This window comes from Pseudophryne corroboree, chromosome 12, assembly GCF_028390025.1.
Source record: "Pseudophryne corroboree isolate aPseCor3 chromosome 12, aPseCor3.hap2, whole genome shotgun sequence".
Taxonomy (NCBI): domain Eukaryota; kingdom Metazoa; phylum Chordata; class Amphibia; order Anura; family Myobatrachidae; genus Pseudophryne; species Pseudophryne corroboree.
The window spans coordinates 170,347,828-170,363,031 of NC_086455.1; the positions used below are offsets into that span (position 1 = coordinate 170,347,828).

Consider the following 15,204-nt stretch of genomic DNA (forward strand, 5'->3'; position numbering starts at 1 on the left):
TCAGCACTCAGGGTGCTGAGTGAGGAGAGGGGACGGGAGGTCGCTCATTTCACCCAGCAGTGAAATGAGCGATCTCACTAGATTTGGCATACATGCATGCAAGCCAAATCTAGAGCTGGCGATAGCGCCGCACAGGGCCGCACATTGCTGTCGCTGGCACCCTACACACGGAAAGATCCATGCTTAATTTCTAAGCAATCTAGTCAGACTGCTTAGTATTTAAGCACGCATAACTCTGTGCGTACCCCCCTTAACAGTAAAGATATAGCAAAATGAAATATAAAGGGCCCCATACACTATTGCGAAATGTCCATGTGACATGTCGCTGGCGATCACCAGGCAGCCCCCCGGGCGGCAGGATCGCCCAAGATACATCGTATGCTGTCCTTCTGCATACGATGTATCTTGGGCGATCCTGGCCGATCCCAGCCACACCTGCGGGGTCAGACTAGATTGAATGTGCAGCACATTCAATCTGGAGGATCCGATTTGACGCTCACGGGGTCGCACATCGCATCGGATCGGATACACAGCCAAAATGCCCGATTTCACCCAATATATCGGGCCGAATGCCCGAATTGGGCTGAAATGGGGCATAGTCGTTCTAGTGTATGGGGCCCTTCAGATTGCGTCTGATTAGATTGGATCCACAGGACAGAAGATCAGACCGGCTGCTCAGAGACATGTAGACTTGGTAAATACCGAAAATACAACAAACATCTGCAATAATAAATAACAACAACCTGCAGATAATTTATTGCATCCTCATCTAGTAAAGAGATATTTTGTTTAAAAATAAAAATAAACAAAATAGGAAAAAAAAAACAACAAAACACAAAAACACACAATAATCCAGCTCACCTCATTGGTTACCTGCTCAGAACTACACAGCGTACCAGCCAGAACATTCATGTTGCAGAAACGGGTAGCAGTCGATTCCCGACAGCCATTGACCGACGGTCAAAATACCGACATTTATTATGCAGACATGTTCAAAATCCCAACATAGTCAGAATACAGACATGTCAAAATGGCGACATGCATTTTTAAGGAATTTTTGGCCCAAAAACAGACTTGTTCATACGTTATCATCCCAGTGGACCCGAAGCACGGCCAGCGCAGCGAGCCATCCGAGGGGACGCGGTACACTTAGACGTGTCCATGACACAACCCCCCCCCCCCCCCCAGAAAAACTCATGTCGGTATTCGGACATGTCAGCATTTGAAATGTCGGTATTTTGAACATGCCGGCATAATGTCGGCTACTGACTTTAGGTCAATAGCTGTTGGGATTATGAGCGTCGGTATTGTGTCCGTCTGTAAATCATACTGAACCCACAGAAAGTGTTTGGCACAACGCTCAGCCACCATCAGTGTGACAAAAATGTCATTAATAATCCAAAGGTTGTTCCCAGTGAACAGGACACCGCTGGCTGAAAACAGGCAAACATTATATACAGACAGCAATAAATGGCGCGCACACAGCCGGTGACACAGGTCAGGGTGCTGCCATTACCGGTGACGCAGGAACGGCACTACGTCTTATAACGCACCTGATCTACAGTGATAACACGGAACCCCTCTCCCTTTATACAGACGCAGTCATGAAGCCTCAGGAGCTCTACAAACTTACCGTGCATACCAATGGATTCATTGCATTGTAAGAGGTGTAGTCAAAAGTCGGATCCATTCCGACATGCATTTGTCGGCATGGATCAGACAACCCCTATTCAATGGCCGGCCAAATCAGACTGTCGGATTTGGCTGTACCCGGGGTGCTGTTCTGCCAGTGCCGTCAGCTGCCAAGTGCGCTGACAGCGGCGGCGGGGAGAGCAGACAGCAGCAGCTGGCGGGGGGTAGGTGATGGCGGCGGGCGTGAGGTGACGGCGAGGGGAGCTGCCAGCGCCTGAGGAGAGTGATGTCTGCGGCGGGGCGAGGCGCTGCACGGAGAGAGGTGACTGGCCGGGGGACGGCCAGGCAAGGTACCTCTCATCCCCGTAGCCCGCCGCACCGCTCCCCTTCTCACCTCAATCCGACTTGTTTTCAAGTCGGATTGAGTTTGTCGGAAAGGGGACCAATACCTGTCGGATTTGGCCCCATTTCCGACAGAAGCACGCGGATCGGTGGCTATTTTGAATAGGTCGGAACCCCTTCCGACCGAAATCTGTCGGAAGCTGCAGTCTTTCCGACAAGACGGCAGCTTCCAACAGTTATTGAATATACCCCTAAAGGTTCATACACACTGAGCGCTTTCCCCCGCTGCCCAGCGATGTCAGTGGGGGTGAGCGGCTTTCCATAGCAGGATGCTATGGAAAGCTGCTCACCCCGCCGTTCATCTACTGGTAATACTAGTAGATGAACGGCGGACGCCAGCGATGAAGCGGGAGCACGCATCAGCGCTCATAGTTTGGGCATACACACTGGACGGCTTTGAGCTGAAAGCAGCTCAACACACCAAAAGTGACCTGCTCTCAGCTCAACATCGCCCAGTGTGTATGGGCCGTAAGTCACCCTTCCTTCTCTATCACACCCACCATGGCCTGGGCACTAAGCTGGCCAGCAGTAACAACAGTAATAACAATAGCAAAAGTAGCACAATGACATACTTGCCTACCTGACCCTCTCCATGAGGGAGAAAATGCTCTGTTCCTGGACTCTCCTGGTAATGTATGATTGCCATCACCTGTGGTGAGCTAATTAATTGATAAGAAAGATGTTTCACCACAGGTGATGGCAATCCTACATTACCAGGAAAGTCCAGGAACAGAGCATTTTCTCCCTCATGGAGCGGGTCAGGTAGGCAAGTATAGACAATGTCAACAGTCAAAACATCGGCACCATGTCGACATGGTTTAAACGACAACACCTGCAAAATGGGGACACATGAGAGGTCACCAACAGAAATGTTAGGCTTAAAATGTAATGGTGTACGTGTCTACATATGGCGTCTATATGATGCTGTCCACAGAACATACCAAACCCAGCACTAATGATACAGATGATGATGGGATGATAATGACGATGACAGGGAAGATAATGATAATGACCGGGATGATAATGACCAGGATAGGGATGATGACAGGGATGATGACAGGGATGATAATGACCGGGAGGATAATGAGGACGACGACGACCGGGAGGATAATGATGACGACGACCGGGAGGATAATGACGACGACGACCGGGAAGATAATGACGACGACGACCGGGAAGATAATGACGACGACGACCGGGAAGATAATGACGACGACGACCGGGAGGGTAATGATGATGACCGGGATGATAATGATGATGGGAGGGTAATGATGATGACCGGGATGATAATAATGACGATGATGGGAGGGTAATGATGATGACCGGGATGATAATAATGACGATGATGGGAGGGTAATGATGATGACCGGGATGATAATAATGACGATGATGGGAGGGTAATGATGATGACCGGGATGATAATAATGACGATGATGGGAGGGTAATGATGATGACCGGGATGATAATAATGACGATGATGGGAGGGTAATGATGATGACCGGGATGATAATAATGACGATGATGGGAGGGTAATGATGATGACCGGGATGATAATAATGACGATGATGGGAGGGTAATGATGATGACCGGGATGATAATAATGACGATGATGGGAGGGTAATGATGATGACCGGGATGATAATAATGACGATGATGGGAGGGTAATGATGATGACCGGGATGATAATAATGACGATGATGGGAGGGTAATGATGATGACCGGGATGATAATAATGACGATGATGGGAGGGTAATGATGATGACCGGGATGATAATAATGACGATGATGGGAGGGTAATGATGATGACCGGGATGATAATAATGACGATGATGGGAGGGTAATGATGATGACCGGGATGATAATAATGACGATGATGGGAGGGTAATGATGATGACCGGGATGATAATAATGACGATGATGGGAGGGTAATGATGATGACCGGGATGATAATAATGACGATGATGGGAGGGTAATGATGATGACCGGGATGATAATAATGACGATGATGGGAGGGTAATGATGATGACCGGAATGATAATAATGACGATGGGAGGATAATGATGATGACAGGGATGATAAAGATGATGACAGAGAGGATAATGATGATGACTGGGATGATAATGATGATGATGGGAGGGTAATGATGATGATGGGAGGATTGTGACAGGGATGATAATGACGATGATGGGAGGGTAATGATGATGACCGGGATGATAATGACGATGATGGGAGGATAATGATGATGACAGGGATGACGGCGACAGGGAGGATGACGGCGACAGGGAGGATAATGACGACGGCGACAGGGAGGATAATGACGACGACGACAGGGAGGATAATGACGACGACGACAGGGAGGATAATGACGACGACGACAGGGAGGATAAAGACCACGACGACGACAGGGAGGATAAAGACCACGACGACGACAGGGAGGATAAAGACCACGACGACGACAGGGAGGATAAAGACCACGACGACGACAGGGAGGATAAAGACCACGACGACAGGGAGGATAAAGACCACGACGACAGGGAGAATAATGATGACGACGACAGGGAGGATAATAATGATGATAAGTAGGATAATGATGATAGGGATGATAATGATGATAGGGATGATAATGGGAGGCTAATGATGATGACAGGGAGGATAATGATGATGACCGGATGATGATAATGATGATGACAGGGAGGATAATGATGATGACGACGACAGGGAGGATAATGACAGGGAGGACAATGATGACGGGAGGATAATGATGAAAGGGTGGATAATGATGATGATGGGAGGATAATAATGATAGGGATGACAGGGAGGATAATGATGACGGCAGGGAGGATAATGATGATGGCAGGATAATGATGATGATGATGGCAGGATAATGATGATGATGATGGCAGGATAATGATGATGATGATGATGATGATGGCAGGATAATAATGATGCATATAAGGATGATGATACAGATGATAATGATGACAGGGATGATACTAATGATGACACAGATAATGATGATTATAACAGTTAATGCAGGCGAGAAAGGTGTGTAATAACTCTGCCTGGAGTCACGGGAGAGGCCGCCTGATGCGATACTACTCTGGAAGGACTACAAGTGCCAGCACGCCCGGAGAGCATGTGGCAGACAGGGCATGCTGGGACTTGTAGTTCTCCAGCAGCGGGGGACCCGGGACTGTGTGTGTGTGTGTGTGTGTGTGTGTGTGTGTATGTGTGGAAGTACCGGGGTCAGGGGGTAACACAACTCCTGCAGCGCCTGAGTTCCCACCACAGCCAGACCCCGGGCGGGGAGCGCTCACCTCCTTATCCGGCACCCACTGCGGCTCCTCCAAGCAGAAGGGGCTGCTGAGCGCCCGGTTCTCGGGCAGCATGCGGAGCCCGCTGGCGGAGCGGACCAGCTTCTTCCCATCGCGGTCGGTGGACATCTTTCCTACCTCACACACCACCACGGCCACCAGCAGCGCGGTTCAGCCAATCCGACCGCGACTCGCCCATGACTGACAGGCCGCCTCTGACGAATCAGAGCAGAGACCTCTCCGTGATCCCTGATTGGCGGGGGCACAGTCACAGGACTTTAACCCCTTCCGTCTCCGAGAGAGGCGGATCAGCTGCTCTCACTCCTCCTCTCGCCGGCGGCTAAAGCGTTAACCGGAGCTGAAAATCAGAGCTCGCTCATTGGGCAACCTCACTGAAGAATTGATTGGTTGGCCTCACCAAGTGACGTCAGTCGACACTTACCCGGGCCAATGAGACGGCCGCGTGTGCGGAAGCGGTGGGCGGTGGCTGGCCATGTGGCGAGCGTGTGATCTGTGATTGGACGGTAACTTTGTTTGTCTGTAACGCGATTGGTCGGTGTCAGGTGCCCGCCATTTACCCTGAGCTGCCAGTGCTTGGTATGTATGTGCAGGGGCAGGCAGGGGTAGGTCTGTGGTCACCTAGCTGTAGTCACTGCCCATACCTAAGGGGAGCATAGGCTGCAGGGGTCCCAGAACAGTCCCCTGACAGCTATCAGGCTCACATTATTCAGTGGCAGCGGTATATGTGGGAGCAGTGTCAGTAACACCAGTGCAGCGGTATATGTGGGAGCAGTGTCAGTGACACCAGTGCAGCAGTATATGTGGTAGCAGTGTCAGTGACACCAGTGGCAGCGGTATATGTAGGAGCAGTGTCAGTGGCACCAGTGCAGCGGTATATGTGGGAGCAGTGTCAGTGGCACCAGTGCAGCAGTATATGTGGGAGCAGTGTCAGTGACACCAGTGCAGCGGTATATGTGGGAGCAGTGTCAGTGACACCAGTGCAGCGGTATATGTGGGAGCAGTGTCAGTGACACCAGTGCAGCAGTATATGTGGGAGCAGTGGCAGCGGTATATGTGGGAGCAGTGTCAGTGACACAAGTGCAGCGGTATATGTGGGAGCAGTGTCTGTGACACCAGTGCAGCGGTATATGTGGGAGCAGTGTCAGTGACACCAGTGCAGCAGTATATGTGGGAGCAGTGGCAGCAGTATATGTGGGAGCAGTGTCAGTGACACCAGTGCAGCGGTATATGTGGGAGCAGTGTCAGTGACACCAGTGCAGCAGTATATGTGGGAGCAGTGTCAGTGACACCAGTGCAGCGGTATATGTGGGAGCAGTGTCAGTGACACCAGTGCAGCAGTATATGTGGGAGCAGTGGCAGCGGTATATGTGGGAGCAGTGTCAGTGACACAAGTGCAGCGGTATATGTGGGAGCAGTGTCTGTGACACCAGTGCAGCGGTATATGTGGGAGCAGTGTCAGTGACACCAGTGCAGCAGTATATGTGGGAGCAGTGGCAGCAGTATATGTGGGAGCAGTGTCAGTGACACAAGTGCAGCAGTATATGTGGGAGCAGTGTCTGTGACACCAGTGCAGCGGTATATGTGGGAGCAGTGTCAGTGACACCAGTGCAGCGGTATATGTGGGAGCAGTGTCAGTGACACCAGTGCAGCGGTATATGTGGGAGCGGTGTCAGTGACACCAGTGCAGCGGTATATGTGGGAGCAGTGTCAGTGACACAAGTGCAGCGGTATATGTGGGAGCAGTGTCAGTGACACCAGTGCAGCGGTATATGTGGGAGCAGTGTCAGTGACACCAGTGCAGCAGTATATGTGGGAGCAGTGGCAGCGGTATATGTGGGAGCAGTGTCAGTGACACCAGTGCAGCGGAATATGTGGGAACAGTGTCAGTGACACCAGTGCAGCAGTATATGTGGGAGCAGTGTCAGTGGCACCAGTGCAGCGGTATATGTGGGAGCAGTGTCAGTGACACCAGTGCAGCAGTGTATGTGGGAGCAGTGCCAGTGACACCAGTGCAGCGGTATATGTGGGAGCAGTGTCAGTGACACCAGTGCAGCGGAATATGTGGGAACAGTGTCAGTGACACCAGTGGCAGCGGTATATGTGGGAGCAGTGTCAGTGGCACCAGTGCAGCGGTATATGTGGGAGCAGTGTCAGTGACACCAGTGCAGCAGTGTATGTGGGAGCAGTGCCAGTGACACCAGTGCAGCGGTATATGTGGGAGCAGTGTCAGTGACACCAGTGCAGCGGTATATGTGGGAGCAGTGTCAGTGACACCAGTGCAGCGGTCTATGTGGGAGCAGTGTCAGTGGCACCAGTGCAGCGGTCTGTGTGGGAGCAGTGTCGGTGACACCAGTGCAGCGGTATATGTGGGAGCAGTGTCAGTGACACCAGTGCAGCGGTATATGTGGGAGCAGTGTCAGTGACACCAGTGCAGCGGTATATGTGGGAGCAGTGTCAGTGACACCAGTGCAGCGGTATATGTGGGAGCAGTGTAAGTGACACCAGTGCAGCGGTATATCTGGGAGCAGTGTAAGTGACACCCGTGCAGCGGTATATCTGGGAGCAGTGTAAGTGACACCAGTGCAGCAGTATATATATCATTGGCGATATATCGTTGGTCGACTGCATCGCCCAGTGTGTAAGACCCTTGAGGGGCTGCCCAGAGTGCTAATCGCATCGCTGAGTCTGAAATTAGGGTTGACCCCTACATACGCAGCTAGGCTGCATATACAGTCGGACCACTGCCATTTTTCTAGTCGCAGCAGCTAGGCTGCGTATACAGTCGGACCACCGCCATTTTTCTAGTCGCAGCAGCTGCGCCAAAAATGGTTCAGACATGCCTCCGTTATCCAGACCACTCCCTCAAAATGCTGCGTCGACGGCCGCCGCTGTCCATCAACAAAACGACCGCATTGTTCCGTGAATGCACGCGTGCTGCACATGCGCAGATGGCTGAAAACCGTCTGTCTGCGTTTTTCTCAATGTTCTGGTGCTTCTAGCACACTCTGGTCTGTATCTCCGCATCACGCAGTTTCTGCAGATTTATCATCTTGCAAATGTCCCATTCCACCACAGCACATCCAGTCTTGAAGTCCCTTTGCTTAGATGTCTTCCTTCTTGCCTGTGTTTGGTCTGAACAACAACTGAACCTCTTGATCATGGGCCTGAATCTAAGGATTGCAAATGCGAGCAGGTTTGCATTTGCAGCCCTTAGCAATGCAAATGCAGGAGGAGGTGCGTACCACCTCCTCCCTGCATTTGTGATGCGATCGCATCTGTGATGAACATCGCAACCATCCGTCGCAGTGTTCATCTGCGATGGCAGGTACTCAGCCTCGCCGTTGCAGTGCGGCTTGTGGGGCCAAGGTAACGGCATCTAGCGACGCAGTCCTTGGCCTCGCTACTCCCGGCCCACGACAGCCTCTGCTTGTCAATCAGGCAGATCGCAGGATCCGTTCTGCACATGCGCAGTCCCCAAACATCAGGAAACTGCGCTGAGGATCACATTAGTGATTCTTAATGAATCAGGCCCCATGGCTGCAGAATGTTTGCATCCAGTTACTGACACTTAATTGAGTGATTCAATAATTGAATTAAGCAGCCGCTGTACCTAATATTGGCCCTCATTCTGAGTTGATCGCTAGCTGCTTTCGTTCGCAGCGCAGCGATCAGGCTAAAAATTGGCACTTCTGCGCATGCGTATGCGGCTCAGTGCGCACGCGCAATGTACTTTCACAAAAGCCAATGCAGTTTTACACAAGCTCTAGCGACGCTTTTCAGTCGCACTGCTGGCCGCAGAGTGATTGACAGGAAGTGGGTGTTTCTGGGAGGTAACTGACCGTTTTCGGGGAGTGTGTGTAAAAACGCAGGCGTGCCGGATAAAAACGCAGGAGTGGCTGGGGAAACGTAGGCGTGGCTGGTCGAACGCAGGGCGTGTTCGTGACGTCAAAACAGGAACTAAACAGTTTGAAGTGATCGCTAGCTAGGAGTAGTTCTGGAGCTACTCAGAAACTGCACAATCATTTTTTTGTAGCAGCGCTGCGAACCTTTCGTTCGCACTTCTGCTAAGCTAAGATACGCTCCCACAACTCAGAATGAGGACCCATGTAACCACTAGTGTGTGTGTGTAGATCACCCAGCTAAATATTAAACAGAGCTGCATTACTTTATTTTCTTTTAAGTCATTGATTAAGGCGTATGTTGGGTTTTACTTTTGTATAACTCAAGGCTGCAGACTATGACCATTTCCTAGGCGACGCGGTTAAAATGCCGCCGGGCAGAATCATGGCGGCCAAAATATTGTTGCTGTAATTACGCCCAGCGGCATTAATACCAATAAGCCGACAGGTGAGATTCCCAGCATCAACATACCGACGCCGAGAATTCCAAATTGTCTCAGCGAGACGCGCTCGCGTCCTGCCGCGGGGAGGTGGGGTTAGGGTTAGGCACTTAGAAGGGGAGGTTAGGATTAGGCACCAAGCGGGGAGGGCTAGGTTTAGGCAGCGGGGAAGGGAGGGTTTGGGTTAGGCACCCCCTGGGGAAGGGAGGGTTAGAGTTAGGCAGCCCTGGGGAAGGTTAGGGTTAGGCACCCACAAGGGAAGGCTAGGGTAGGGGACAGGGGAAGTTTAGGGTGTTAACTGCGGGGTTGTCAGGATGTTAAAAGCCGATGTCGGTATTCTGACCATCGGCGTCCCCTCCGTCGGCATTACATACTGAACCCTTTCTTAGACAGCAACAGGAACACTTTATCTATAGGGAAGTATTTTGACTCGTCTATTTATATCACTTAATGTTAATTCACTTTTCTTTCTTTTAAAAATAATAATGGTTTCCGTGAAGATATGGACTGGGAGCAGCTGGATGTGCATCCTCAAATTATTGCAGCTGTTAATAAGGGTAAGCTGTCACTTTCATGCACAACATGTAACTCCGCATTACCGTTTGCACTGGTTTTCCCATCGCTGGCAGAGCTAAGAGTGCACATTGTCACTGTATCCTTTGCTGCAGCAGAATTATGTCAGTATGGGACAAATACTACGCCAGGGCTCCGCAGATTCCTTTATAGGTTTGTTGGCAGCGATTTTTTATGAAAAGATTAGCGCCATCTAAAACATGCTGCAAAATAAAGCGTAATGGGTGTAGTTTGTATTTTACTTACTGGAATATCTCATCACACCGTGCATGATCTGCAGTTGTACCATGGTACCTGACAATGATCAGCACACAGGTGCCTTAAATATTGTATCTCATACAGCCCAATTACGTATAATAGCCAGCAATATCCACAATATGTATTCCTGTCTTCCCGCGAATGTGTAGTATTTACTGACTAAGGAACCGGGAATTAATTGTAATGGAAGACACCACAGAACATGACAACACTGGTCACAAATCATTATGCACAAATTAGACAACACAGTAATATTACAGCTGTTGGGATCTGTAGTTAAAGCCACAAATTGATCTGCACCATGAACTACAAATTTGGTGTATTTGTGAGCCAGGGAAAAGCCAAGTTATCCATTAGGGGCCAGATTACGCTAATCCATTTTCTATCTGGCTTTTTTCCCCGTCCCTATCTGCCCCCTAGTCTCTCTTTTCCCAGCCCCCTCTCTTCGTATGCAGCTAGGGTGAAACAGTCAGATCAGTATTTTTAATATTAGCCGCAACAGGTTGAGGTTGTAACATCTTCCTGCAGTATCACTTTCACCGGTGACAGCTTGCAGCACACATTTGGGGTTCGTCGGGTGCCCTCTAGTGGCCGCCGCCGCACATGACAGAGGTGAGGAGAAGCAGCATTAGCCTTTTATATAGGATAAACTGTAGTAGAATAACAATTGTAACATTTGGTAGGGGAGATGTGTGAGCAGGATGAAATAGCAGCTGGCACCATTAAAGCTGCTGTCTGTGTCTGGCATTTCTGTGGTTCCGGTATGAATGGTCGACCATGTTATGGTCGACAGTCATTAGGTCGATCACTATTGGTCGACATTGACATGGACACATGGTCGACACATGAAAGGTCGACATATGAAAAGGTCGACATGAGCTTTTTAACTTTTTTGGTGTCGTTTTTTGCGTAAAGTGACTGGGAACCCCAATTAGTGCACCGCGTCCCCTCGCATGGCTCGCTTCGCTCGCCATGCTTCGGGCATGGTGCCTTCGCTCCGCTACCGCTTCGCTCGGCACACTTTACCGTTCCAATCGTAGTCCATGTGGATCGTAAAGTATGGAAAAGTTCCCCAAAAGAAAAAAAAGTTAAAAAACTCATGTCGACCTTTTCATGTGTCCATGTCGACCATGTCAATGTCGACCAATAGTGGTCGACCTAATGACTGTCGACCATAACATGGTCGACCATGTGAACGGATACCCATTTCTGTGCGGCTATAGACTGTATTCTGGCCGTCCTAACTGTCCTTTACTGTTTACATCCTTTTCCGGTTCTGGGCAAAGTGTTTCTTGTAGTTATCCTGCAGATCAGAGTAGCTGGATATTTGCTTGCATCCTGCTTGTTACTGAATGCAGACACAGGACGCTCATGGCTGCAAAAGTTGAATTGGTAGTTGCTGCCACTGAGAAGGTCACAGGGGTCACCAAGGGAGGATCACAGAATGCAGGGCTGCCATCAGAAATTGTGGGGCCCAGGACTGACAAAATAGGCACAGTAATGCCCCTGACACCATATTATGCCCCCACAGTTGTGCCCGTTACCATATTATGCCCCCACATTAATGCCCTTGTCACCATAATAAGCCTATACAGTAATTATGCAGTACTTGCTCGTTGTCAGGGGTTCTACTCGTTGTCATGGGGATTCTCTCTCCGTCCCTCGGCCACCACTGCCGCTGCAAACTGTTCGCATCTGCTTGCTTCAAGTTCAAACTACTGAAAACGTCCCTCCAAAAATGGTCGCCGCTTCAGAGGAGACAGTTATTAAAGATACTAGAGCCTCCTCATCATAACCGTCTCCTCTGAGGCGGCGGCCATTTTGAGAGGGGCAGCGGTAGAGCGGCCTGGGCCCACACCTCTCTGTTAGAAAGGCCGGGCTCAGGACCGCTGTACCTCCCTGATGGAGGGGCTGGGGCAGTGAGCACTGGTCTCGCTGGGTTCAGCAGCTGAGTAGAGATGGCTTCCATTAGATCTTTCCTTGGTGTGATGGATCCACAGTGCTGCTCTGTAATGTCCCTCTGAGACTTTGGAATTGTTTGCGGTAAGATGGGCGCAGCGCTGGACACTCCTCTATAACTGCCGTCAGCTCATCGTAACGTCCTTCCTCTGGCAGCCATGAAGCCTTACGTGTAACCTGGCCTGAATAAGGTCTAGAGTAGATATAGAAATGAACTGTGTGCGCGCCTATAGCTATGGGTACAGTTCTAGATGGGTGTGGATCATTAGGTCGACAATATTTAGGTCGACCGGGTCAGAAGGTCGACATGTTCTAGGTCAAAAGGTCGACATGAGTTTTTTTATGTTTTTTTGGTGTAATTTTCTTCGTAGAGTGACCGGGAACCCCGATCAGTGCACCGTGTCTCCTCGCATGGCTCGCTTCGCTCGGCACAGATTACCGTTCCAATCGTAGTCCACGTGGATCGTTAAGTATGAAAAAGTAATAAAAAAGAAAAAAAATGTGAAAAACTCATGTCGACCTTTTGACCTGTCGACCCTCTGACCCTGTCGACCTAGTGACTGTCGACCTAAACATTGTCGACCTAGGCACTGTCGATCTTCAGACCAGATCCCGTTCTAGATCTCTACATGCATGTATCTAATTCAGGATTCTTACAACAGTGCAATATTGTAACACATTATATTATCCACAGTCAGGATTCAAAGTTACAAATATTAATATTGTTCTTCCAGCTCTAGTCCAGGGGTGTTCTATTACACTGTGACATTGGGCGTGGCATTGCTATTGATTTCCTATGGAAGTCATTTATTCTTGTTCTATATTTGAACAGTACGGAGGATGATGTCCTTGTTACCCCTGGCGACTGGCCTCTTCTGCAGGAAATCACATTATGATGGAAGCTGAGCCTCTTCCAGCTGTTTATGTCGGTGACCTCAGGATATCCTGGTACAGATCACCCGCCATGCAGAATGGGCAACCAGCAGCCTTAAAGCTATAAGTAAATGAACGGAGGGTTATATTCCAACCCAAATGATTTACCAGCCCCGCTCAGATACAAATCTGTACTAAACCATAGCGCTAGACAGAGCCGCACTGATTGGATGAGATGGTTTTACTACAGCTTTGTCCTTATGAGTAATAATACTACACAGCTGGCCAGAATAATGCGTCGCTAAGGAGCCTCCGGGGAAGATGTGCATCCGGCAACCTCAGTAGAAATAATACCCAATGACAGTCGCCGGCAGTATATTTAGGATGCACTGATTTGTCAAGGCTTTTAAAAGAAGCCCAAAGAAGTTCCCTGATTGGTCAGACCTCTGGGCTCGTCTGATTCATAAATGACAAGTTCAGTGTTCTCTTTATGATGATCTATAGATTGTTTTGTGTATAATTAATTAATCATTCCTGCCAGATGGAAGGCCAAGTATTTGGATATAGTATTACTCTCCATTTAAAAACTGCTGTGTATCCCAAACTAACTTCCCCATAAGACAGCATGTGGATTGTCATACCCTGTTTTCTAACACTGCCAGGACACCCTGGTTGCGTTTCCCTTTCCCCAGAGCAGTTGGTAAGTGTTGTGGCTGTACGCTTTGTATTATTATTTCCTGGTCTTATAGTAGGATACATTTATAGGACCTGTACGCTGAATATCTATAGTCTTCCATATACAACCATTGTCCACTCAGCTTACACATGGTATGAAATAGGCACATTGCACCCTTTGCAGGAGGAGGGCGGGTGGATGTACCATGACCGGAAGATTTGTACCTGTGGAAGGTGTCTGTTGTTATTTGTCGTGTTGGGGAAGTTTTGCTCAGTGCAGGTAATTTATATTTTGTATTTTCAGCAAATCTAAAATCTGTCAGAGATATTTTATCCTACTCCGTCGTGGATCTTCAGAGGATCACGCAGCTGTCCATTGGTCACATCCATCTCTTACAGAAGGCAGTCTCTGCTACTTTGCGGAAAAATACACTGGTTACAGGTAGGTTAATATGAAGGCTTTTGTAACAGCACTCCCCAGCTGTATAAGCTGTGACAGGGGAGTATGGGTCTTTTATTGCCCACAAGGCTTTGCACAAGATTCCAGTGGTTCTCTGACCTTGCTGAAGAGAACGTCCAAATTTGTTCTAGTCTGTGCACATGTAGCCACACATTTTATACACAACTGGTCAAAACTACAGCTGGCCATACACTGCACAACAGAACAACTGCCTGTCTGATAGCTGGAGCGCCTCCATACACTGGGCAGCCGGAGCGCCTCCATACACTGGGCGGCCGGAGCGCCTCCGTACACTGGGCGGCCGGAGCGCCTCCGTACACTGGGCGGCCGGAGCGCCTCCGTACACTGGGCGGCCGGAGCGCCTCCGTACACTGGGCGGCCGGTGCGGCTCCGTACACTGGGCGGCCGGTGCGGCTCCGTACACTGGGCGGCCGGTGCGCCTCCGTACACTGGGCGGCCGGCGCGCCTCCATACATTCTCTATTCACAGCCTGAAGGTGTCTGAACCGTGGGCAGGTGGATCAGATGGGTTTGATATGTTTTCAAGCTGTGAAAGAACCATAAACTGTCATTATGTTGGCTGCTTTGCCTGATTACAATGCAGTGGGGCGATTTTATGGTTAGGGTGTGCTTTGTTGACAGTATGAATGGTAACTCTTTGTAATGCACCCTTTTATACTACTGACCAATGTTTCAGCC

At 49.6% G+C, this 15,204-nt stretch overlaps 2 protein-coding genes across 4 annotated transcripts in view; one reads left to right on the plus strand and one right to left on the minus strand.

Annotated features, from left to right (window-relative positions):
* ZFYVE21 (zinc finger FYVE-type containing 21) overlaps positions 1-5,670 on the minus strand; it is a 58,685-nt gene extending 53,015 nt beyond the window's left edge. Inside the window, exon 1 of one of the 3 annotated variants that reach the window (XM_063948513.1) lies at positions 5,352-5,666. In XM_063948513.1, coding sequence (XP_063804583.1) covers positions 5,352-5,477 — 126 coding nt within the window. In that variant the 5' untranslated portion in view covers positions 5,478-5,666. Of the gene's footprint in view, positions 1-5,351 lie in introns of all 3 variants that reach the window. The other 2 variants (XM_063948514.1, XM_063948515.1) reach the window with 2 other exon arrangements.
* A 208-nt stretch (positions 5,671-5,878) lies between these two features.
* XRCC3 (X-ray repair cross complementing 3) overlaps positions 5,879-15,204 on the plus strand; it is a 37,628-nt gene continuing 28,302 nt past the window's right edge. Inside the window, exons 1-3 of the mRNA XM_063948512.1 lie at positions 5,879-5,945; positions 10,209-10,265; positions 14,351-14,488. Coding sequence (XP_063804582.1) covers positions 10,211-10,265; positions 14,351-14,488 — 193 coding nt within the window. The 5' untranslated portion in view covers positions 5,879-5,945; positions 10,209-10,210. The remainder of the gene's footprint in view (positions 5,946-10,208; positions 10,266-14,350; positions 14,489-15,204) is intronic.